The following is a 25866-nucleotide window of genomic DNA, read 5'->3' as shown; positions in this document are numbered from 1 at the left end:
GGATTGTTTCTTTACTTTCCTTTTCTGATATTTCATTCTGAGTGTAAACAAATGCCAGTGATTTCTGTATGCTAATCTTGTATCTTTCTAACTTGCTGAAATCTTTTATTAGCTCTAGTAGTTTTTGTGTGGAGGCTTTAGGGTTTTCTGTATATAGTAACATGTCATCTGCACATAATGACAATTTTACCTCTTCTCTTCCAATTTGGATCCCTTCCCCCCCCCTTCTTGTCTAATTGCTGTGGCAAGGACTTCCAATACTATATTGAATACAAGTGATGAGAGTGGACATTCTTATCTTCTTCCATATTTTAGGGGGAAGGCATTCAGGTTTTCACCATTGAGTATTATCCTGGCTGTAGGTTTGTCATTCTCACCAATAGCTTTTATTATGTTGAGATATGTTCCCTCTATACCCACTTTGGTGAGAGGTTTTATCATAAATGGGTGTTGAATTTTATCAGATTTTTTCCTGCATCTATTGAGGTGATCATTTTATTGTTATACTTTCTCTTGTGGATGTGGTGTATCACTTTGATTGATTTGTGTATGTCAAACCATCCTTGCATTCCTGGGATGAACCCAACATGCTCATGTTGTATTATCTTTTTTATGTGTTGCTGGATTCTGTTTGCTAATACTTTGTTGAGGATGTTTGCATCTACGTTCATCAATATTGGCCTATAGTTTTCTTTTTTGGTAGTGTCTTTGTCTGGCTTTGGTATCAGGGTGATGGTGGCTTCATAGAATCAGTTTGGGAGCATTCCCTCCTTTTCAATTTTTTGGAAGAGTTTGAGAAGGATTGGTATGAGCTCTTCTTTGTATGTTTGATAGAGTTCCTCCAGTGAAGTCATCTGGTTCTGGACTTTTGTTTGCAGGGAGGTTTTTTATTGCTGATTCTATTTCACTTCTACTGATTGGTCTCTGCAAATGATCTAATACTTCTTAATTCAGTTCTGGTAGATTGTATGTTTCTAGAAGCTTTCCATTTCTTCTAAGTTGTCAAAATTATTGCCTTATAGCATATAGTTGTTCATTGTATTCTTCTATAATGTTTCATATTTCTGTTGCGTTGGTTGTAATTTCTCCATTTTCATTTCTTATTTTGTTTATTTATGTCCTTTCTTTTTTCTTCTTGGTCAGCCTGGCCAAAGCTTTGTCAATTTTGTTTACTATTTCAAAAAAACAGCATTTGGTTTGATTTTTCTACTGTTTTTAGTCTCTATTTTATTTATTTCATCTCTGATCTTTATTATTTCTCTCCTTTTGCTGACTTTAGGTTTTTTGTTTTCTTATGGTTTTCTTTTTCTAATTCTTTTAGGTGGTAGATTACATTGTTTATTTGAGATTGCTTTTCTTTTTTGAGGATGCCTGGATTGCTATGAACTTCCCTCTTAGTATCAGTTTCCCTTAGTTCTGTCTGCCAAGCCATTCCCACTTTCTCCTCTGAGCCTTGGGAGTTCCGCTTCTGTCCTCACTGACCTCTTGGCTAGAGAGGAGGCATCCTAACATGAGGGTGCCTATCTTCCTACACCACTCTCTCCCTGCAGAACTGGTCCTGCACTGATTTTTTCTTTTCTTTTCTTTTCTTTTTTTCTTACTGCATTTTGTGAGAATCCTCCTGTATTTCAAAGAGAGAAACACACTGCCAGAGTTCAGTAGGTGTTCTGTGTGATTCAATGGGTTTGCAGATGTAATTCTTGACGTATTTCTGGGAGAGGGCAAGCTGTGAGTCTCTACTCCACCATCTTGGCTCAAACCCTGCGATAGTGTTGAGGATGCTTACTAGCAAGGAATGGAACAGTAAGTAAAACTGTTTTAAACAGAAGATCCTCATCCTGTGCTAGTGCTGAAGTTTATAGTAGACTGTGTAAGCCAACTCAGATCTCTGAGACTGTTTTCCCATTTCTGGAACGATCATATTGAGCAAGATCAGTAATCACACATACAAGACATTTGTGTCTGGCACCTTATGCCCTGGACCTCATCCCCAGAAACCTGCTATGTACCTCCTGGTTAATGGGATTGCATGACTCTTCTTACAAAGCATAAATGTAGATTTTGTTCTTGAAAAATTTCTTGACACAGTGGTCCAGAAAGCCACTGGCCTACCATTGGCAAGATCCCCTCTAGGATAATTTACTCCCTTGAATTCTCTTCCTGTATGAAATTTTCCCACATTTCCTTTGGCCAATATTTATGAAATGCCTGCTGCTTGTCAGGCCATTGGGGAGGTCATCTAAGTCACTGGCTCCCTTCCCTACCATAGTCCCCAATTCATCTGCACTCCTTCCCAGGGATAGTCCTATGCTTCGTAGGTGGAACCATTGACTTCTTAGGAACACGGCTTGATGCCAAAATTCGCTCTATTTGCTACATACAGCTACATATTTAAAGCACTGAATGTGTTCATTGCATTCTAAACATCAGAACATAAACCAAAACAAAAACTTAAAAACTGGCCATCGTCTACCTCAAGCTGATGAAAGGGCCTGTGTACTACTCAAATTGTTGGCAAGTTTTTTTTTGTCTTGTGGGAACCAGCAATTATTTTGTATTGGTAATCTGTGAGAATATATCCCATTTCACTTATGGACAAACTGAAGGCAAGGCAGCCCAGTCATCTAAGAAACAGTGAGTGTCTGGCAGCTCTAAGAGCCAAATCAATCACTCTTCCAGTCATTACTAATTCTTTTATAAACACAAGTTGCACATTTAGCTTGCTGGTTTCCACCACAGGAAGGTCTTAAGACACTTTCCACGGGCTCTGACACTGATATTCAACCTGACTTTCTTGCAGGCATGTCTGTATAGCTCACCAGTGGAGAGATTGTCTTCACGTTCCATCAAAGGACTTCAAAATTTTCCAGTGTCTCTGCAGAATTAAGACCACCTGAACTTTATAAACTTCTTAGTGTATTGGACATGTGATGAATTAAAAAACACCCTCTGGAGAGAAAACCATTCTGCTCACTCTAACGTGGGCTTCTCTTGCAGCAGTAGTCTTCCGAGAAATATAGATGACTCATTTCCCCTCCTTACACAGGTTATATATGCCTTATTATATATGCACGATGGGAAAGAAGTATTGACTTGAAATGCAGAGTACCAAGGAAATGCTACCGTATGCCCAAGGGGTGAAATTAATTTTTCATCCCCCCCAAATTCTAGCCTTACTGCTCCCCCACCTCCAAAATACACATAGCCAAATCCCCAAAACAAAGCCAATTACATTAACAACGTCTTATAATTTAATGTCTGGTCTCCATCCTGCTTTTACAAATTCCACCATTCTAATGATTTCTTGAGTGAAATGCAGCATCAGAGAGTGACCTGGGTTTTAGGAAGTTTGTTTGTTTTTTTTTTTTAATTAATAAGGTTTATATTAGAAGCCTTTTGATTTACAGAAAATTTCACACGGAGTTTGACCATATACTTCCTCTCTTTTCCCTATTTTTAATATCTTTCATCAGTATGGTACATTTGTTGCAATCGATTAACTGATTTTCATACATTATAATTAACTAAAGTCTATAGTTTGCATTAGGATTCACCCTATGTTCTATAGTTCTGTGAGTTCTGACCAATGCATCATATTCCATTACAGTATCGTACAGAACAGCTTCATTGCCCTAACAATCCTCTGTGTTCCATTAATTTGTCTCTTCCTTCTCCAGCCCCTAAGAACCAATCATCTTTTTATCATCTCCTTATTTTGCCTTTTCCAGAATGCTATACAGTTGGAATCACGTATTATGTAGGCATTTCAGACTGTCTTTCTTCACGTAGTCTTATATCTTAAATATTCCTCCTTTACTTCATGGCTTGGTAGCTCATTTCTTTTTGTTGTTGAAAACATTCCGTTGTGTGAATGTATCACACTTTATCTGTTCATCTACTGAAAGGCATCTTGATTAATTATTGGTGATCAAATAAAAAGCTGTTATAAATACCACATGCAGGTTTTTGTGTAAAAAAATCAGTAGGGTAAGCCCTGAGAAGCACAATTTCTAGATTATATGGTAAGACTGTGTCTGGATTTGTAAGAAACTGCCAAACTGTCTTCCACAGGAGTTATATCATTTTGCATTCCCACCAGCAACAAATGAGGGTTACTGCATTTCACTAGCATTTGCTATGGACAGTATTTTGAATTGTAACCATTCTAATAGGTGTGTAGTGCTATCTCATTACTGTTTTAACTACTACATTTAAAAAGTATGCACTATTTATTCTTAATTTTATAATTTTCCTAATGAAATTTATTTTAATCCCTACAGTTGGGGTATTAATTTTACACATTATCAATTTCCTTCCCTTAGTATAATGAATAAGACAACATGCTTATGTGTGTGAGAAAGATAGAGAAAAATATAAATGGAGGAATTTAAAAAAAAAAAACCAGGAAAAATAATATAAACATGAAGGGCAATCACCTTTGTTATGAAAAGCTAAAGTAATGGTTGGTATTTAGTACATATATCATATTTGATCTTATAAAGAAAACCATTACATTAAGTCAAACTTTACAAAAGAGGAAATTGGGTCTCTATTACATATATGATATACAGAAGTTCACATGGTCTTTACAAGTGGAGCCCAAATTGGTTCTCAGTTCTCAGGACCATGCCTCATCTCTTCTGGTTTATTGCTTTCTTGTGCCTCACCATCCTCTGGGTTGAAAATGGCCCCTCCTATCACCTGGCAAATGGTACTTTCCAAGCCAGTCGGACAAGATTGGAGGCGATGTACCTTCCAGATAGAAAGCCTCAGAAAGTTTGCCTCTGGCTTGCAAGTGATAACCCTGCTGAATCAGATGGGAGCAAGTCCACTTCCTTGATTAACTAGTTAGTCCAACCCACAGTGTTCCAAGGTGGATTTTTCCATTTGGTTAAAGATTTTGTCTACCACGCAGAATCTTTTTCAGTGTGATAGGAGGCATGGTTATGTTTACCTCACCCACCATCACCCGTGTCCTGTCAGCAGTAGAACATCCTCAAACCCAGCTGGGATTTTGTCAAATTGGTTAAAGCACAAAATCTGGCACAGCACCATGCAGAGGTGGTCTAAGGGACTTGGGATATGGTCCAAGTGTTTACAACTGGGTGTACAGGTTAGTACAAACACATATATTCTGGGTTCCAGCTTCCTGGAAAGAAATTATATTGTAACTTCCCAAGAATTGTCCAGCTCCAACTTTCAAATGAAAAGTGAATTATTTCCCTCCCATTTTATAATTTTATATAATGTAAAACTTAGTACCATAGAAAGTGAAAAATATGCTGTCCACTATTTCTTTGGAAGAAAAAGACAACATATCCACACCACCACTAACACCTAAAGAGAGATTCCAGAAATCTAATAATTTCAGTGTATTGGAGAAGAAACTGAAAACTGATCACTAAATTTGCAAGTTAATGGAGCACTGCTTCCTCACCTGCTCTCACTGTGTCTGCATTATTTTCCACATAACAAATATAATATCATAGAATCCTTGCCCAGCAGATACTTAGTCTTTGCATTTCTGCAAAAATACATGATTCTTTTTTTTTTTTTTCCCAGCTCCAAATTTAAAGGAGGGATGTTTTCAGGTGTTACTCAAGGAAAGGATATTCAGATATTCTAAATCCTGGTGTGAGTTAATGTATGTATTTCCTTTGAAGTTTTATGACACGATAATTTCTTTCAAATGTCTGCACACCTAACCCTTTCATAAACTCCATCAATGGATCATTTGTATAATGTAATCAAATTTGCCATTCTTATGAGGCTACTGAGGGTGGGCAGAGTATGTAATATTAATAAGACATTTGGGGACCCTTATATACATAAATTACAGCCAGATAAGTGGTATGAGAGAAGAATTGGAATGGATAGATGCAAGGAATAAACATCAGTGCTGTTTTTGAAACCAAGCAGGACCCTGTAGGGCATTCCTGGGTACCAAATTTGTGTGCCTCAATTCATTTTTGTAAAAAAGGCTTTAGTCTCCTAGGCTTTCCCTGAGTTCCAAAGAGCAGACTCAAACCGTTATCAATTAGAAAAGTGAGGAATTGCTGAAACAAAGGAAAAATAGTCAAGTAAGAAAAAATAATGATAGCTTAAACAATAGTTCAGCAATAAAACAGAATCACAGGGCTCCTAGTTCTTCCTCAAGTACACACCAATTCTTTGAGTTCTGCAGAAACTAAGACCCTTACCCAGGCAGAGAATGGTGACTACAATGCTAATCACAAGCATGTAGACCCCAGACTGGTTGGAACAAGAAAGTTGATGATTAAGATTCCCAAAACGTGACCCTGTCACCTCAACACCAACACATCAGAAGAATGTCCATGAACTTATCATGCACCCTGGTACCCTCACCTTTAAGTTGCCTTTAAAAACTCTTGCCCCAGAGCCATCAGGAGTTTTGTTCTTTTGAGCGCTAGATGCCCATTCTCCTGGATTGGTGGCCTGCGATAAATGCTGCAGGCTCCTTCACCACAACCTGGTTTCAGTAGACTGGCTTTGCTGCATGTTGGGCAAGCAGACTTGAGTTTGGCTCGGTAATGTTTATAGCATTCTTGCATTATTAAAGCACAGATGTTACAGTGGCTTCACATTTTTGATAAGAGTACTGTTGATGGACCTTTTGACATAACTGGCATTGGTTGCTGCAAGCATTATCCGTAGTATCCATGGCATAACCCCATTCCCCCCTGAGCAGGCATGGAGAATTTAGATTGTCAGAATTCTCCTACTGTCCCACCACAGGGCCCTCGACATCTTGCCAAAACCCTCCTAAAGGCCCCAGTCACATCTCTGTTTCTCAGGCTGTAGATGAGAGGGTTTAGCAAGGGAGTGAGGATAGTGTAGAAGGCAGAGAAGACCTTGTCTTTGATTGGGGTGTGGTATGATTGGGGAAGCATGTATGTGTACAGGGCAGCCCCATAGAACAACATCACCACCATCATGTGTGAGGAGCAGGTGGCAAAGGCCTTCTTCTTCCCTTCTGCTGACTTCATCTGGTGCACCGTGATGAGAACCCTGGTGTAGGACGCGAGCACCACAGAGAAGGGGATAAGCAGCATCACAACACAGCAAAGGTACATCACCATTTCATAGGCAGCTTTGTCACCACAAGCCAGCCTCAGCATGGTGGGTGCCTCACAGAAGAAGTGATTGATCTTGCGCGAAGCACAGAACGGGAGACTCATGGTGATAGGCGTGAGGAGGAAGCTGTCCAGAGTACCACCAAACCAAGAGCTGGCCAAGATTATCCAACAGACCCGAGGGCTCATGAGAGCAGAATAGCGGAGGGGATTGCAGATGGCCACGTATCGGTCATAGGCCATGAGTCCCAGCAGGAAAAATTCAGCCCCTACAAGGCCCATATAGAGGAAGTACTGGGCTGTACAGGCAACGAAGGAAATGGTCCTCTTGTCCATGAGATAATCGACCAGCATCTTGGGAACAATGGTGGAGATATACATCATGTCAATGAGAGAGAGGTGGCTGAGCAGGAAGTACATGGGGGTGTGGAGGTGAGGGTCCATGTGGATCAGGAAGATCATGACTCCATTAGCTATCATGGCCATGAAGAAGATGGCACAAATGATGTTGAAAAGGAAACCAGAGGCTTTATTGTTAGTGAAGAGCCCTGTGAGGGTGAAGTCACTGAAAAATGTCTCATTTTCTTCATCCATGATGTTGAGTTGGACCTGGAGGGATAAGAAAAGAAGTCTGGGCTTAATGAAAACTGTGGTAGATAAAATGAACCATTAAAAATGTCTGTACAAGCATGACTGAATTAAAATGTTTTATATAACTGATATCAAGAATATCGTTTTTTGAGTGTGAGGGGGGGGTGAGTTTGCAGCTTCCTCATTGTGGTTATTTCTTCTTATTGAAGACCAGTTCTAAAGTTTGGTCCCCATGGCGTGAAGATGACTGGTCATCTGGCAATTAACACTTGGTTTAAGCAAGTTTAATTATTGTTTCAGAACATCTGGGCCACAGAGAGGATCTTCCCCTGGAGTTGGCTCCATTTATTTGAAATGTGGATACTACTGCAAAACAATTGATTTAATCATTTCAAATAAACCTACAGTTCAGTAAGATGTTTCACTGAATTGGGAATTTTTGTGACAATTTTAAAACCAATCAACCTCATCAGGAAATAACCATTAAGTTGTAGATATGATTGAAAACTATAACGAACTGTAATGAATTGGATCACAGCATTGTCCATCTGACTATTTATCAGTCGCTCATCCTTATTTGTATCTTCACTCATTTGTCGATTTTTCAATCAATCACACACTAACCTTTAGTTATGGCGAACAACGTGTACAGTGTTTCTAAGTCTAGTGTTGCTGCTGCAAACAGAAGAGGAAATGTTTCATGTGAGTTATGGATTTAGTTGTGGGAGAATGAGAGTGAATTAATAAAGGACAATGATGGGTAGTAAGAAATGCTACAAGGAAAAAGTTTACCAGGGATAATGAAGGATGACAACTGAGCAGTCCTGTGAAAGTTAAAGGGAAGGGTATTCCTGCAGACTGAAGAGTAAATTTAAAATCCCTAAAGCAGAAAGGAGCTTATTACATTCAAGACATTTCATGCAGAACATCATGAATGAGGAGGGTAGTGAGGTGTCTGAGGTCAGATTTTTAAGATGTGTTAGCCAAGGCAAAGGGTCAAAATTATTTTTAAATATCTGTTGAGAATTAAGATGCAATTGACAGCTTGTAACCATCTGTTTAACATTCAAACACATGTTCATTCTGATTTTTTCTTTTTCAGTTTCCCTTTTGTGCATTTGAGCCAATGATTCTTCCCCTTTATTCTGCAGTTTTGTGGACTTTGAAGGCTTCACAACAGGTGAAATTCCATCCAGGTTAGTCTGGGGCAGTCGAGGTTACATCTTCTGTCCCTGGGTCCTGTCTGGTTTAGCGTGAGTCCTGCCCCCTTTCGCTCTCAAGAGCATCCTAATTTGGTCAGTCATAAGCCTTAGACGTGGTACCTGAAAGAAGTGTCTGAAGGACCATGTTGGGTACAGGGTAGCAGGAAACCCTGCAAGGTCTCAATGGCTGGAGGGAAATCCACACTACGGGCAGTACATTTGCATATTGAATATATAATGAGAATAAAGGAATCCCTTTCAAAAATTCCCCATTAGCTTCACCATTTACCAGTCTTCAAAGGCCAGATCTAATTTGTGAATTACTTGGGTGGGGGTGCATAATAATAACCACTGCAAACATGAGTTGTTCTATAGGAAGGAGCAGGTAATGTAACCATAAGTGAGTGGAGCTGACAGCCAAGTTGCTGGTCTAGGAGCAGCATTTTGAAGTAAGGGTTCTCTATGGTTCCAGTTCCTTGACCTATAATTAAGGGTCATCCTTTCTTCACCATGTACATGGTTTGGCCTCTGTTCCCCCATCTTCTCTGTAATGACAGAAATGACACAATTTGCAAGGTCTAAATCAGTTAGCACACATCAGTAAGCTGGTACCTCAAATGCGTTACCTGCCTAATAAAAACTATTGTCCATATTACTAGATACACTTGAATTGTCAGTAATATGTGAATCAAAAAGGAAGATATTCTGAAACGTGTTAATGGGGAATAAACATTAACATATATCCAGATATTTGTATAGGTGAAACAAAATTGAGAAGTAAGTATAGAGAAGAAATTGCAAACTGTTCCTTACAGTGGACACTGAATTCAGTTTAAACAGGTATGTTTAAAAGGAATGTAAATATGATTACAAACTTGCTCGAATTCAAAATAATGCTTAACAACAAAGATCTATTGCAAGATATGAAAATGTAATTAAAGTGGGGGCGGGTATAGCTCAGTGGTAGAATGCATGCTTAGCATGCACGAGGTCCTGGGTTCAGTCCCCGGTACCTTTGTTAAATAAATAAATACATACATATATACGTAAATACATAAACAAAGCAACCTAAATCTCCCCTCCCAAAAGAACAAAAACAAACAGAAAATGTAATGAAAATTTTATATAAAACAGATTCAGTTTACATAGGATGGAAAATTAGGGAGTACCAGAATGTAGCTTGCATGAAGTTATTTTTTTATTCATTCATTCCACTATTTATTGTGATCTGTTGGTGGAGGAGCTATGATACAACAACAATGTACCCTCTATCTCGGAACATATATTCTAACGGAAGGGACTGACGGTAAATAAACATGCAACCATCAAGAGTTTAACATGTTCCTCTCAGCAAACGAGCCAGAGAAGATAGATTTTCTCACTCATGACTGGAACAAAAGAGAGCTACAAGGAAAAGCACAATTCTGAAAAGCACTAACAAAACCAGGCCGAGTATTAAAGTGAGACACGAGCATGTGTGTGTGTGTTCAAAAAACACTAGAAAATTACATAATATAAAAAGGCAGGAGGTAAAAGCATATAATGAGATTAGACAGGAAACAGCTAATTCGATATCAACATATGGGGTAGAAACACTTCCTTTTGAAGAAGAGGCTCACTCTTTAAGGAAGCAAATCAGAAAAAGTACCAAACAGAAAAAGACAGACTGAAAAGATGCAAAAAAAAAAAAAAAAAAGAATGAATATAAAAATATAATATAAGTCAATACTATAGATGGAGAAAAGAGATAATTCTATTATTCACGTTATAAATGGAGATATTTTATGTGTTTAATATGTTCTATTAGTTTCTAAAGGACAATCTTTTAAGGTAAAATATGTTAGAATTATGAAATAATGGTAGGTTTAAATCTAATTTAAAATATATAGATATATGCCAACCACTACTCAGGGCAAAAAGACACTCAAACTTGTACTTAAATCAAATATACTATGAATGAAAGCCTATAGGACATAGCCAAAGAGGTACCCAGACAAAATTGTATAGCACTCAATAAAGCATTTTTATATGAAAAATATGTGGTGTAAATAAAGGTTTAACCTAGTAAGTTAGAAATATATCCACAAAATAAATTTAAAGATGAGGAAGAGAATATACCAGTTTTAAATAGATATTCATGGATTCTAAAATGCATAGACTGCATATATAAAGAGGTGATTCTTTAAAATTGAAACAAAGTAGACCAACTTCTGACTATGCTAATGATATTTGGGGGGAAAAAAAGGATGAGATTAAGAATTAAGAATGAATTAAGAATGAGAAAAATAGCAAAATATTTATGATAGGATGTTATTTCAACATTGTATTAATATAGTGAATATTTCGATAAAGATTAGTTTCAAATATACTCTAGATATGTGTCTATAGGCATAATATGCATGTATAACTATAAATAAATACAATGCATATATATCCAAATTGCTAAGAAAAATGGTAACAAGATCCACAAAATTTGGAAAAAATTAAGTAAAATATTTTAATAGAGCTATGTGTCCCTCAAGTTCCTAGTTTAGAAAGCATTCTATAAAAATCTTCTAAGAACAGAGAATTTCAAAATTGTTGCAGTGTGTAGAAAGATATGGGTTTTATCCCCATTTATTTTATAAATCTGTATAGCTTGCAAAACACAGTCCTTCCTAATTGTAAGTCAATTTCAATTATACATGTAGATTAAAATTCCCCAAATTAATATGTCATTAAACCCAGCAATACGTTAAGAATAGCACATCTAAGAACCGGTTCATATAAGCCCACTCCTTCTCTTTCTTAAAGCCCTTCAAGTCTCTGCATTGTTTGTGAGCTACAGGTAAAAGTACCGAATGTGGTTTGCCTGGCCCTCAGTGGCTTGGACCCTTGGCCCTCTGCTTTCCAGGGATCCGTCAATTCCTGGCTCTTACCTCCCAGAAACTAGCCTGACTCAGGAGCTCCCCCTGCCCGGAACACAATTCTCCCCACTTCATCTGGTTTCTCCGGCCTCTGTTTTCAGCTCACGTGTGTACTTTCCTCAGAGAGGACCCTCTCTGGTGTCAGTGACAGCATAAAATGCCCTAATTACATGTTAACATACTGTTCATAATAACAAAGATGTTAACAAAATATCTGTACATAATATTAACAGAAATGCTGAAATAGCTGGTAATGTGCCAAACTTGGAGAAACGTGTAAAACTAATAAAATGCAATTCTAATTAAAATCCCAATAGGAATTTTTCTGGAGAAACTTGGTAAAATGGTTCTAAATTTTGATCTGATAGAATGAGGATGTGCTAACTGTCCAGAGGGAACAATGTTACAAAATGGCAATATTCAGCCTCTGTGGGGACCAATGAAAAATGCAGAGACTGAACAACTGGATAAAAAAGCGTGTTTAGAAATAAACGCCCCTAGCCCCTGCGAAAAAAAAAAAAAAAGCGCACACAGATTATAGCACATTGGTAAATGTTGCACATACGATTTTTTAAAAGATGGATTTCAGAATGCGTATACAAAAATGAAAGAAAACAATACGTCACTCTAAAAGATGCATCATTGACATAAAAGTTATCTTGAGCTGAAGGCAATTAAAAGTAGCAAACTCGGGAACAGCTCCTTCTTTTCTTTCTAAAGGCAGAATACACATTCTATTATTGGAGACAGACTCAGCAGGAAACTGCAAACCTTATTCATTTCCTCCCTTATATTATACTCCCACAGCTTGCCACTCACAGAAGCATAAAACTGCTTCCCTTAGTCTTACTATTTTTCTACAAATGTATTTTTCTTCGCTGAAGATGCTACATATGCCACAGTTCTAAGCCAATGGCTTTGAGTTACTTTTGTGTTGAGATTTCTCCTGTGCGTGGTAAGCTACATGTATTAATAATTTGTTTTTCTTTTATTAATACATCTTTTTGTTGAAGCGCCCCAGCTGAAGACCTAACACTGGTAAAGCATTGCCTTCTTTATAGAGACAAGAAAATTGCACCCTAGAGATAAAGAATACAACTTTTCTTTGAACTCACAATCTTTAGCCCAGGTGACTCCAAAAACTTAAATAAAAGAAATCAATACATTTCTAAAATGAAGCTTTTATGTAATGTTTGAAGCTCTTTAACAAAGAAACCTTGTTTTGGAATCAGAAAAAAAAATATGTTTAAAGAATGACAGTAACATTTTAGGGTTTTCAACGCGAAGAAGTGGACTCATGCAGTCCCACGCATTGCTAGTGTAAGGATAAATTAAAACAAAATTTCTGGAAGTGTCTGGCAATACTTATCAATTTTTAAAAGATATACACTCTAATGTTATGAATTTGTTTTAAGGAAATATATAGTACGAAGATGTGATTATATGCAAATGCGTTAATCATCGTTTTGATTGTGAAAATAAACTGAACACAATGTAAGCGATCAACATCACCAGACTGACAAAATTAAACATTATACTCCTTACCTTGGACCCTTTGATACTAATAATGTAGATTAGTTTTCCTGTCATGTAAATATGTGCATAATATATTTTTGAGTAAAAAAAACACATTAATATTCTTTTACGGAAATATGTATGCCTAGAAAAACTTTCATCACCCATAGTTGGTTTAGTGAGTTTTGCACTCAGACAGGGAAGAATGAAACCGAGGGCAGAAATCAGGCTTAAAGTAGAAGAACAACCCACAGGAGGTGCTGAATTGAATGGAGATTGAAGAATCAGGAAGACATTTTACCAGAACATCTTAGAGTCTGGTTTATTTTACTTACAGTGTACGATGCACTTTGTATGTCATGCTTTTCCAAATCAGATAGACTCTGATGATCAGAGTTCCATGACACTTTCAATCTCTTTGTGATGCTCTTAAATTTCTGATGAGGAAGAACACGGCTCCCCATTTGCGCCCATGACATGTCTTCAACTTGTTTCCACAGCTCACGGCTTTCTGCCCAATGTTTTCGTTTGTTGTGTATTTCTCGAGTTCCAGATACAGTGTGAGATTTTTGACAGTCGAGTCACCTTCCAAGTGGTCTTTATAGTCATGGCCATTAGCGCAGTCTTGCACTTACTAGGTGGTCTGTATATCAACAGATTACTCCAAAAACGTAATGATTCCTATGGCTAATATTTTCCCATTTCAGGCTTGTACGTGAGGGGACAAAGGATGTGACTATTTGCTTTTATAGCCTCTGTGATATCACATGGTACCAAAGATCTAAATTCAAAGACCTCTTAAGTCAGAACAAAACTGGTCTGTGGAGAGGAAAGACAGATTTGACGCCAAGCAGAAAGGTGACGGTGTTGGCCAAGGTGTTTCTGTCTAACATCAAAAGTTGTGTTAAGCCTGTGCTTTCAACACAGCTTGACTAACAACATCTGACCGACCGACAGCCACAACCATCTGGGAAGAGGGCTCCCATCTTCTGGGTGCTGCTGCCTGCTGTGTCCAGAACGGTTCACAAAATGCAATAAACATAACCAGATCATGAAATAGTGAGTGGCTCCATAGCAAAGCTAGCAGTGTTAATTACCATTTGATTATTTTTTGTGTGAAACAGTGATGCTGGTTTCAAACAAGTGAGTGGCTATTTTGTAATTGAAGCAACAGAAAACTTGAAGCCTAATCCAAGTGTTTCTATGATTATTTCTGCCCAACTGCTGACCCCACCCCATTTAACTGTAAATATTTCATTATTACGTGAAAAATAAATATTTAAGAGTGCTAAATGAATACTTTGCAAGTACTCAGAAATAGCTAAAATAGTAGTCTATGTTTTTTAGGTTTGACAGCTAGGTTTTTGTCCACAGTTTTGGCTTTATTTAATTCAGTCAAAATTATTTGCCTCTACATCCCTGGATTCTATTTTATCCATTTCCAACCCAGTCTTCTAAAGGTAAAGCATCCTGTCTTCCTTATACTTCCACCAAAATTTCTAATTTCCAATACTATTCAATTTAATTATGTTTTCATCACCAAAGTCTTTGTGCTCCAAGCTTATGTAACAGCAAGTTTGAATATGCACAAAAAATGAATATGCAATAGACATGTAAATTGTCACAAACCAGTAAATTTATTATGAATTCTTCCTGGCCCCCATATGTATTATCCATGAGAGCCAAGAGGCTTTCTTACCCTGAGGATGGAGGTAAAAGCTGATGGCAATGTCTCACTTGCAGGTATAATATATTTAGAGAGAGGAATGTTAGTTAAAAGCAAGATTAGTTACGGACAACTTCACAAAAGATAAGACCTTAGAAACTGAAAGATAAAATGGAACCTCTTTGGTTTTCCTGTTTTCTGTCTCCACATTGGCTTCTTGCCTTCCTTGAAAAGACGACAGGAGATCCAGGTTGAAAGACCCAGAGAATCAAAACGGAGATTGTTAGTTAGAAGTATTTAAAGATGACCAAGTTAGAAGTATTTAAAGATGATCAATATAACTGAAGCCATGTATTTCATACTTCAGCGCCACAGACAATTTGGGGCACACAGCAGCAGGGAACTAAAGCAGGAAGAGTTTAAATAACCTTTAGAATGATACCATGACCATCCTGAGAGCTCTCATGGCGAGGTCTCCTTCTAAGAATCCAGAGGGGATATTAATTAAACTGATTTTGGTTGATCCTGAGAAATTTAACCCAAAAGTCTAAATGGCAAGCAAAGAAAGTGCTCTAAAGCTGAAAGGATTAGGCTGACTTCTCTCCAGTTTTTTTTTTTTTTTTTCCAATCAGCTTGAGATCAGCTGTTTTCTGAATGTTTCATCACATCACATTATGTATTTTATTCCCCTGGAGAGCAAATTAGTAATAGTGGGAAAACCAGCAAAGTAAGGAGAAAAGTTTTTTTATGTGGTCATTTTTTTTTTCTCACTTCCGTAACAATCATGAACTCTAATTCTTACATTTTTTTTTCTTTTGTGAAGCAACTTTCTGATATGGATCATTCGTTGACTAAATGATAGCAAAACAACTTGTGTAATCGCAACATCACTGGCCAAATTTGTAAGAAAATCTATGGGGAAAGTTTTTGCCTATAAGAATCCGATTTACAGAAATGATTGTCATCAAACCCTCTTGAATGCCTGGTCAAACATCAAGTTGATGAACATTGCTTTATCCTAGATTAGAAGTCAGAGTGAAACTTTTGTTTAAAAAAAATAAGCCTTTGCTTTATTTTTTAAAGCAAAAATTCATGTGAAAAATTTGAAAAAATATGGACAATACTTCATCACCTTAACACATAAAGCAAAGTGTGCCAGTCAACTGGAAAGTTTAGACATGCTCATTCTTTTTTTTTCTGACAACATCATACTCAGGTCTGGGATGAATACTTCCTGTGACCACCTGAAATGGGAAGTGTAATAATCAGGAACAGTAAATAAAACAATATTAATATCACCTGTCATTCCACCAAAGAACCAGTGTTATATTTTGTTGTATATGCTTAGGAATGGATGGAACTTAGCTAGGTTATATTATTCAGTGTATATTTACTTTCTCTTTACTGTATATCGTAACTAGTGCTGCCACCTGCAATCTGACTTCAATGGTTTCATGGTAAAGAGAAACGATTGTAACCAGTTTCCCAGGCTGAGTTCATATTTTGGCCATTGTGCACAGCAGGGCATTGGATAACTGTACAGAAATAGTTGTGTTCAAATCTACTTCTTTAGAAGAGTTTTCAAGAAGTGGAGTTGCTAATACACCAGTATATATACATATTTTTTTCTAATACACCACTACTAACTCATGAGTCAAGGGATAGAAATCTATATTGCTAAATAAACCCCAAGATGAATTTTATAACACTTAGTAGAAATATACGACAAGAGTGTCTATTTCACCGCCCTTGTGTGGGGTTTTCTCTGCTGATTCCGGTATATATGCATGTATATGTGCATGTATGTGCATTCGTAGACCAGAATTTCTGTAAAACAACTAAAACGGATGTAGCAACACCACCGCCATCATCACTTTCATCATTACAATGTGAACCCTGGGTATAAAGTATTCCATTCCGTATTTTAAACTAATCAATCATCATCCCTTGATATGGTCAGTTTCTCTCTGGGGACATCAGCCTATGAGTTACGGGATGAATCCTTGCTGTGACCATGGGAAGAAAGTAAGGAAATGTCAACGGGGTATTATATGATGAAGTTATCATTATTTTATATGAAGAAATTGAGATTACTGATTTGAACAGACAGATCAACCAAAAAACCAAATTTAAAGTGTGTACTATGTCCTAGGCATTATATTAGGAATCACTGACATACTAGTAATCAAAACATAAACAGTCGGTGGCTAATTGGAGCTAGGAGACTTGGGATGAGGCTCGCATTAGTAAATGCATTCAAAGTGACTAGTTGTTATTATCACTAATTTATGTTATTACCAACACGATGACTGTTTTACGCTAAGGAAATATGTGCCTTTCAGTTTTTACCACCCGGAAGTAAATCTTGAAACTCCAGGTCATTATATTAATCGAAGTTGGTCAGGGGAGAGACCCTGAATTATAAAGAAAAACTTGTTTTTCCTTATTTATTTTTAAAAATATTTTTTCTTGATCTTGTGATGCATTTGTGAATCAGGTACAGTGCAAACATACAAAAGAAACTGCTAGAATGATACGGAAATAATGAAGCACTGATGCAATAAAGTTAAAATTTTTTTGAAATGAATTCAATGCACAATGTATTCACACTGACAAACAACAAAAAAAAATGTAAAGAATAATATTTGATTTTAAAAGAATGATAAATCCTTATTAGAAGTACTGAAAATAAAGTAGAACATTAAGTAAAAAGACTACAAACGTTATTGAAATTCTCAAATATATGCAAACAAAAAAGTATCTAATATGATAGAACATCAATGGAAAAAAAGCCAAACATCTAGCAAATATAAATGTTGTAATTGTCTTCTAAATGTGATTTAAGTTTATTTGCTGTTAAGTTATTTGCTGTTAAGTAAGTTGCCACTGGGTTCAGTTAATTTTCAAAGGCTTGGATCGGATCCTTCAAATCCTACATTTTCTGAAATAGGTCATGAATGTGAGTGAACTAATGCAAAAATGGTAAAGGACCAAAATATTCGAATCTTGTAGACACTTTTTATGTTGAAGAAAACAAAGGTTCTATGTCATTTTGGAGATGAGGGAATACACAAGAGAAATCACATCAAGTTTCCACCCATATTTGCCAAGCTTGGGCAGAGAATGTAGATCTCTTTGATTTAATTTGTGATCCATCTATGCCGTGCAGTTTTTTTTTCCCCCAGTAATTAAAATAAGCCAAAAATATTGAAGGAGAATGAGAATCAGATATGCTTTTTTTCCCTAAACCTAGTGCTGAATTAAAAGCAACTGTAGTGAGAAATACTGAACACGCTGGGAATTTCTGTAAGATTTATAGGAGGAAGGGTTCACAGATGTTGTCACTGACTTGAACAGAATTTCAACTTTTCTGGCTTATCTTTCCCTTCCCCGTCACGCTGATCTGATGGAGGGTGATGAGGAGGGATGGAGGAGGTGTAGGGGATGGAGGATAAGGGCATGATGCAAACCCACAGTGCTGGTGGTCCTTGTGCAGACAGCAAGGCAAACTCCCGCTGCCCAACGGCCGCTCTGGTTCTGGGCCTTTCTGAGCACAGGCTGGGAAGGTGGGCTTGGGCAAGTAACTTCAATTTTCTGAGTCTTAGCTTTGTCTCCTTTAAGGAGGAAGGAGGGAATAATGATGTTAATGATAATAATGATGATAATGATAATGATGATGATAACCTCCCGGTGCTCTTATAAAGGTAGGCAGGTTCCCGTACACACACGTCATAAGAGAGTCCAAGACAGATGCTGAAAACATTTTTGTTGGGTGGCCAATGATTCTGCTTGTGTAGTTTTTAAATGATCCCCATTTTTTAATGTGTATTATCAGATTAAGTTCCTACAAAAAACTTACACATTAAATACATGTCCTTTTTTTTTAGAAAACTAAGGCTCAGAGAAGATATTTTTCATCCAATATTTCAGATTGAGAGGTCAAATGATTTGCTAAAATTGCCCTGCGAATACACAGTAAAGGCAGGTTAAGAAGGCAGTGGTTTTAAGTCCAAGGATATTGTTGGTTTATTCATGAATTAAGGGAAAAGACTTCCTTGAGAAAACTGGAAAGCTGAAAATCAGAACAACAACAACAACAACAAAAAAAATACACTAAACCCTGCACGAAGCGTTTTCTGCAGGAGAGCCCTCCTGCATCCCGAGACGTCCCAGGCTTTGCCTAGGAGCAGCAGCAGCAGCAGTCACGTCCCCAGCCACTAGGTGACAGCACTGCCAAGTCCTCACTGGTCCCCTCAGGGGCAGAGGTGACTCCTCTTCCAGCCCAGGTGGGTCTGGGTCCTGTTCTCACTCTGCTCTGCAGGAGGGGTGCTGGGAGACCAGGACAAACACCTCTGAGATAGAGGGCACTTGTCCTGTGGATGGTAAGGATGCTCAGATGCCTGCATTGGCTGCAGAGCTCAGAACTCTTTCCAGGATGGGTGACCCCTGCAGAGCTCAGGAAGCAGGCATCCTGGAGGGGATTTTCCCATAAGGTCTTCGAGGGCTGGGGAAGGGAAGGGACCTGAAGAGAAGGAATATCTTCACTGGGCTGCCTAACTAAGAAATCACTGTCCAGGTGGAGACATCATTGAAAGTCAACAGCAGACTTGGCTAACAGGGACAAGGACAGGCTGGACAGAGACACCAATAAGGCCAGGGTGTTTCTACAGTGTGAGGTCACCAATCACTCTGAGGATAGACCCAGAGGCAGCGGATGCATCCTGTCCCAGTTCAGCCAGTTGCTACACAGCTGGGGACATATGACTTTAATGTCTCATCTGCAACAAAAGGGCAATAAGGATCTATTTGAGATGCCCCATCTTTGTGCCTACCTTGCTCTTAGAGTAGCAAGATTGATGTGGACTTAACATAACAGCATCTCCATAGCAGTGAGGAGGTACCTTTTAAGAGAATCAGTTCGTTCTAGAGAGAGCATCGTTCATCCAATAAGCATTGAAGTTGAGAAGCAGGCAAAGGGTTGAGATCAAAGTACAAAAAAAAAAAAAAAAAAAAAAAAAAAGACCCACATGATCTCTGCTGTCTGGAGCCTTCCTGATGGATGAAAAGATGAACAAAATGTTTGTCAGGCAGCCTTGAAGGGGAGTCTTTAGATGAGGATTCTGGCCAGAGGTCACTCGGGATGGGAGAGCTCTCTAGGGAGGGGATTTGAAGCTGACACTGAGGGACACGTTGCATCTGTGAAGAGTACAAGTGTAAAAGGGACAACGGGCAGGGTGGGCACCCCAAGTGCAGAGAGCATGCAAGGGGTCCAGAGGGACAAATATGGGTGTCTTCCAGAAGTTTGGGGAAGACAATGAGTTTGGTCTTGGATAGATGGTGCTGGGGAAAGGACAAAGTGACCTTGAGAAGAGTAGGAAGGACACTCCAGGAAAAGGAAATCTACTAGTCACTGGATTCAGGGTCCTATTTATACAGTACTTGAACATTTTCCCTGAATAAAACTCCCCACAGGCCTTGAGAAAACCTGTGAAAACAGCCTTATCTGGCTTATTCTACATGGGGATTCTATCTTGCCTGTGAAACATCCTTGATTCCAATAACCCTTTGAATGGGGCCATTTCCTCTTTTATTCCTCGCCTCCCATTTTCTCTTGATTCATTTCAATTAGACTGTTGTCTCCATCCCTCCTCTGAGGCCACTCCCCAAAATCCACAATGACAACATAATTTCCCAATACAATGCTAAATTTTCAGTGTTCATCCTTCTTAACCAATGAGCAGAACTGGGTCTCCTGGATCTGCCCACACCGCTTAGAACACTAACTTCACTTGATTTCTGGGATTTATCACTCTCTTTCTTCTCCTTCTTCATCAGAATCTCTTCTTTTGGTTACTTTTGCTGGAAAAGCAGGGTTGGTCAACACTACTCCTGACTGGGTTTCTGCTGAGAGGGAACAGCTGCTGTCTGCAATTTGGGGACACCATGTTGGCATTGACATGGTCTTCCCAATGTACCTTTGTCTGTGAAGTTCCCTACAAGGGGGTTCAGTAAATTCCAGGTCCCTTACATGCCACAGAATTTTGTGGGGATACCTGAATGTATGTGTGTGTGTGTGTGTGTGTGTGTGTGTATTTTAGTGGAACTGCGTAGTTCTTATAAATTCGTCATAGAGGTTATGGAACATTCTATTTTGAACACATCTATAACTTGTGGCTCTAAAAACATATTTAAATAAATTATTTCTGTTTGATAGAGTAATTAAAAGAAACCTTTGGGGGAACATGGTTCCATACCACTTTTTGTTCTACTTTGTTCCGTTTGGTTCTCTATGTCTCTACGGTGTTGTAAATGGAACCATCAAATGTGTATCATTGTGGTTCAGCAAATTGAGGGATGATGCTAGTTTTTAATTAATTTAAACTTATAATGCATATTTATTGATTCAGTTTTACTGCATCAAACTTATAGGGAATTGATTTTCTAAAATTGTTTCCCAAAACACTGCAAGATGTTTATTTTACAGTCACGAATCTACTGTGTCAAGAGGAAGAGGGAATATGTACTTTTGAAACAGTAAGTTGGACACAGCCAACTGGAAAATGGAAGACACGAAACCGTGTCTGTGGTTTTTACGCAACAGGTTCACCAAGGCCGCTCTTACCCCAAATATTCTCCCTCCCAGTTCCTTTGTTGTTGAAGCGGGACTCATGCCACTTAGATCAACACCACTCAGCTCCCATCCTCACTCGCCTCACCTCCCTGTCTCCAGTGTCAGAGTTCCCCTGTTGATTACCACCGATTTAGCATTTCAAAAATACAAATCTGACCATGTCACTGCTGTTTGTACAACTCTGGGTCACAGAAGGTCGAGAAATGAGTCTATAAAGTAAGGCAGGAAAGGAGGAGCTATTGGAGCAGTTAACTCTCCTGCCCGGGAATCTATCTGACCTTTGTTGACCCAGTTTCTTTTCTTTGTCCTTGAGTGAGTTCCCCTGACCCCAGCCACCTAAATTCATCCGAGGGTAACATCTGCTCACCATTCAACACTGAGTTCCAGGGTCTGCTCTCAACCTTTTGTTTATAAAATTTACATGTCACAGACAGAACTGATGTGTCTTTATGAGCTGTAACTTTTCTGCATGCATATCAAGTCATACCATGTATTTAATTGAATCTATTTGCATATAAAACTGTAGGTTCAAATTCCTTGGGAACAGCAACCATATAGCATTCAGATTTTAATCTCATTTAGCTATTATTTTGGGTTATAACATAGCATAGGAAATACTCATTAAATATTTGAATAAATGAGTTTGGATATTTGATATCCTGTCTCTCTTTCTTTGTGCGGTAAATTACATACTTCAAAACTCAGCTCAGATAGCACCTCATGGAAGGAAACTCCCCTAAGCTTTTCTGCCATTCAGAGTTTATAGTTTTTCCTCTGTCCCTTATGAAATTCTGCATTCTAAACTTACCACCTGGTGAGGACAATTAACCTCCCGATAGATGCCTCCAGGGTTGGACCACGTGAAACAAGCTAGCCCAAACAAAGGTGGGCAGAGCGGGGATGGTCTCAGTAGTAATTAGCCACGTTGAAATGAACACGTATTGTAGACATTATGTCATTTACATTGTCACCAAACAGAAGACAAACCCAAAAGGGGGGTGACTGATATTTTAACTGTTTACATGGAATAATTACATATTTACATAAGAGCAGCATGACCAAGAACGGTAAAAGCAACAGCCACATACTCTTTACCCAGACTCACCACTTACTGACTTTGTACCATTTTGCTTCACCATTCCTCCCCATCAAATCAGTTACATAGCATCTCATGACCTTTTTCCTTTAAATATTTTTATTATGTGTTTCCTAAGAATATAGATATTCATCTATAAAGTCATAGTGTAGTTATCAACTTTAGTACATGTAACATCAATACAGTATGATTATATAATACATTTTGAACGAAGGATTCAAAAATTGAAGAGTTTTCTTGTACAGGAAAGGAATTCTTTTTTTTTTTTTTAACATTTTTTATTGATTTATAATCATTTGACAATGTTGTGTCAAATTCCAGTGTTGAGCACAATTTTTCAGTTATACATGAACATATATATATTCATTGTCACATTTTTTTCTCTGTGAGCTACCATAAGATCTTGTGTATATTTCCCTGTGCTGTACAGTATAATCTTGTTTATCTATTCTACATTTTGAAATCCCAGTCTATCCCTTCCCACCCCCTGCCCCCTTGGCAACCACAAGTTTGTATTCTATGTCTATGAGTCTGTTTCCGTTTTGTATCTATGCTTTGTTTGTTAGTTAGTTAGTTTGTTTTTTTAAAAGAGGGGTGAAAATGAGATGAGACACCATGGTATGAAAGCCTGAGGATTAATGTTGGCATAGGATTCTAAACTTTTGATGTGTAGGGAGAAGGAAAAATACATTAATATCAAAGTTTCTTACTTTACAGTTTCTTGAAAGACCATTCCCACATTCAACATTTTCTTCAGAGCTCCCGTAACATCCTTATTCCTCAGACTATAGATTAAAGGGTTTAGCACAGGAGTGAGTATGGTGTAAAAGACAGATACCATCATGTCCTTCTCAGGGCTGTGGTAGGAGCTGGGGAGCATGTAGGTATAAACGGCAGCCCCGTAGAAGAGGATGACCACAGCCATGTGGGAGGAGCATGTGGCAAAGGCCTTCTTCCGGCCCTCGGCTGAGTTCATCCTGTGGATGGTGAGGAGGATAAAATAGTAGGAGCCTGAAATGACTGTCACAGGGATGAGGAGCATGAGGACACAGCACAGGTACATGAAAATCTCATAGAGGGAGGTGTCTGAGCAGGAGAGCTTTAATACAGCAGGGACCTCACAGAAGAAATGATGGATTGCCCGGGATCTGCAGAAGGGGAACGTCATGGTGATGGGAGTAAACAAGAAGCCATCCACTGAGCCCAGAAACCAGCAGCCAGATGCCAAAGAGAGACACACCCTATGGTTCATGAGGACAGGGTAACGGAGAGGATGGCAGATGGCCACGTAGCGATCATAGGCCATGGAGGCTAGAAGGAAAAACTCTGAACCTGCTAGGGTCACATAGAGGAACATCTGCATCCCGCATTCAGGGGCTGAGATCTTATTCACATCCAAGACTTGGTCCATGAGCATCTTGGGCACGGTGACGGAAATGTACATCACATCCATGAGAGACAACTGGCTGATGAAAAAGTACATGGGGGTGTGGAGGTGGATGCTGGAGTGTATCAGAAAGATCAAGATGCTGTTTCCAGACAAGGCCATCAGGAAAATCACCAAAATGACCGCACAAAGGAGAGCTGGGTGCTCTGTCTGGCTGAAGAGTCCCACCAGGATGAAACCTGACATGTCATTGCGGTTGGTCATCCAGGTGCTGTTCTCCATGAGGTTCCCCCTGGACCACCGAAGAGAGCTTTGAAGTTAATGGATCCTCAAAGGAAGCTACCCATTGAAATGAATAGTTACTGACTGTGTGTGTATGTGTGTGTGTGTGTGTGTGTGTGTGTACCAACCCAGTTGTGCTAACAGGAGGAAATCCCTTTGTTCTGTATACATGGAGATTTAAAATTACCTGTAAGTCTATGAATTATCAGAAAACTAGGGGCAGAAGAATTGAGATTATCTGATGATGAAATGCTTTTCATGGAGAAAAATGGACATTTGCATAGTTGCTGGCCTATGAAAACACACCAAAAAAAGTGAATTATTTTAAAAGAAATACTACACTTCTGTAGAATTTCTGTTATAGAACTTGGAATTTCTTTCTCTCTCTGGTTTAAGAATCCAACTTGGTTCTTAAAAACTCTTGGAGGCATATTCCATATGAGAAAGATTTAAAAATTAGCTGAAACACAATTTAAAGAAAATCTATACAAAACATTTGAACACCTTGTCCTACAGGATTAGATGATACTGTGAGGTGTTGTGGTTGTGCGGAGTGAGCCTCGGGTCTCCAGGAACAGATTGTGGTCCTCACCAATAGTCAGTCTCTCAGATATCCTGGGGGCACCGTGAGAGAAGCCCGGAATCTGAGGCTGGGCTACTGTGGGCCTGGAGCATCCTGCACCCACTGTTTCTCTGTTCATGCTATATAAAAACAGGCTAAAAAATAGTGTCGGATCTCAGGTATGATTAGGATTAGATGAGGAAAAATAATAAAAGTCTTAGAACACTACCAGATACAGATGAATAAACCTGTAACACATCCTGTTTGTTTAAAGTGTTAATATCTACCATAGTAACTGTGCGGAATCTATGTAAGAGATGGCTGTTATTATGAGTCTCCGATGATATAAGATGCATTACATCAGCTCACCAGTTTTAGTGTCTTTGTGCATTTTAGAATTTGGATTTAGTAATTTGTGTACAAATGATGTATGAATATGTTTTACATATATACATGTATGTATTATACATTTATTAATATATGTATGCACATATGCATCCAATTATTTTAAAGAAAAACATAATTTTAAGTAAATATATGTATATAAATATATACATATATGTATGTAAATAAATGTATATACATATATATAAATGCATGTATATAAATATATACATTTAAATAAATATATGTATATAAATAAATATGGATAAATATGTAATATATATTTCTTATTTTAAACCTGTTTAAGCAGAGATTTATATAGGAACCCACCTTATTTCTGTCTATTACATGTTTTTCCACGTTGAAATTCACCTTCTGCAAGCATCTACCATTTGCCGTAAATCTCAGGGGTCAAGAAATGGGATTTTGAGGGTCACTGCCATTTCTCAGACAAGCCTTTAGTTGTTTCCCAAATGTTTTCTGCTTAAAACATATATCAATGAATTATTCATGGAAGCTGTGATGAAGAGAGGAAAGCTGTACACTGAGA

The 25866-nt window shown here is 38.2% G+C and overlaps 2 protein-coding genes across 2 annotated transcripts; both read right to left on the bottom strand.

The window, feature by feature from the left end:
* Window positions 1–6728: 6728 nt before the first annotated feature.
* On the bottom strand, window positions 6729–7688 carry LOC105093534 (olfactory receptor 2T6). The gene has a single exon (XM_010985405.3). It carries the CDS (start codon window positions 7686–7688, stop codon window positions 6729–6731), a length of 960 nt encoding a protein of 319 aa, XP_010983707.3.
* A 15719-nt stretch (window positions 7689–23407) lies between these two features.
* LOC105093532 (olfactory receptor 2T4) lies at window positions 23408–24370 on the bottom strand. The gene has a single exon (XM_031441381.2). The coding sequence runs from the start codon at window positions 24368–24370 to the stop codon at window positions 23408–23410; it is 963 nt and encodes a 320-aa protein (XP_031297241.2).
* Window positions 24371–25866: the final 1496 nt, after the last annotated feature.

Source organism: Camelus dromedarius, chromosome 3 (assembly GCF_036321535.1).
Source record: "Camelus dromedarius isolate mCamDro1 chromosome 3, mCamDro1.pat, whole genome shotgun sequence".
Lineage (NCBI taxonomy): Eukaryota > Metazoa > Chordata > Mammalia > Artiodactyla > Camelidae > Camelus > Camelus dromedarius.
This window is presented reverse-complemented; position numbering and strand designations above follow the sequence as displayed.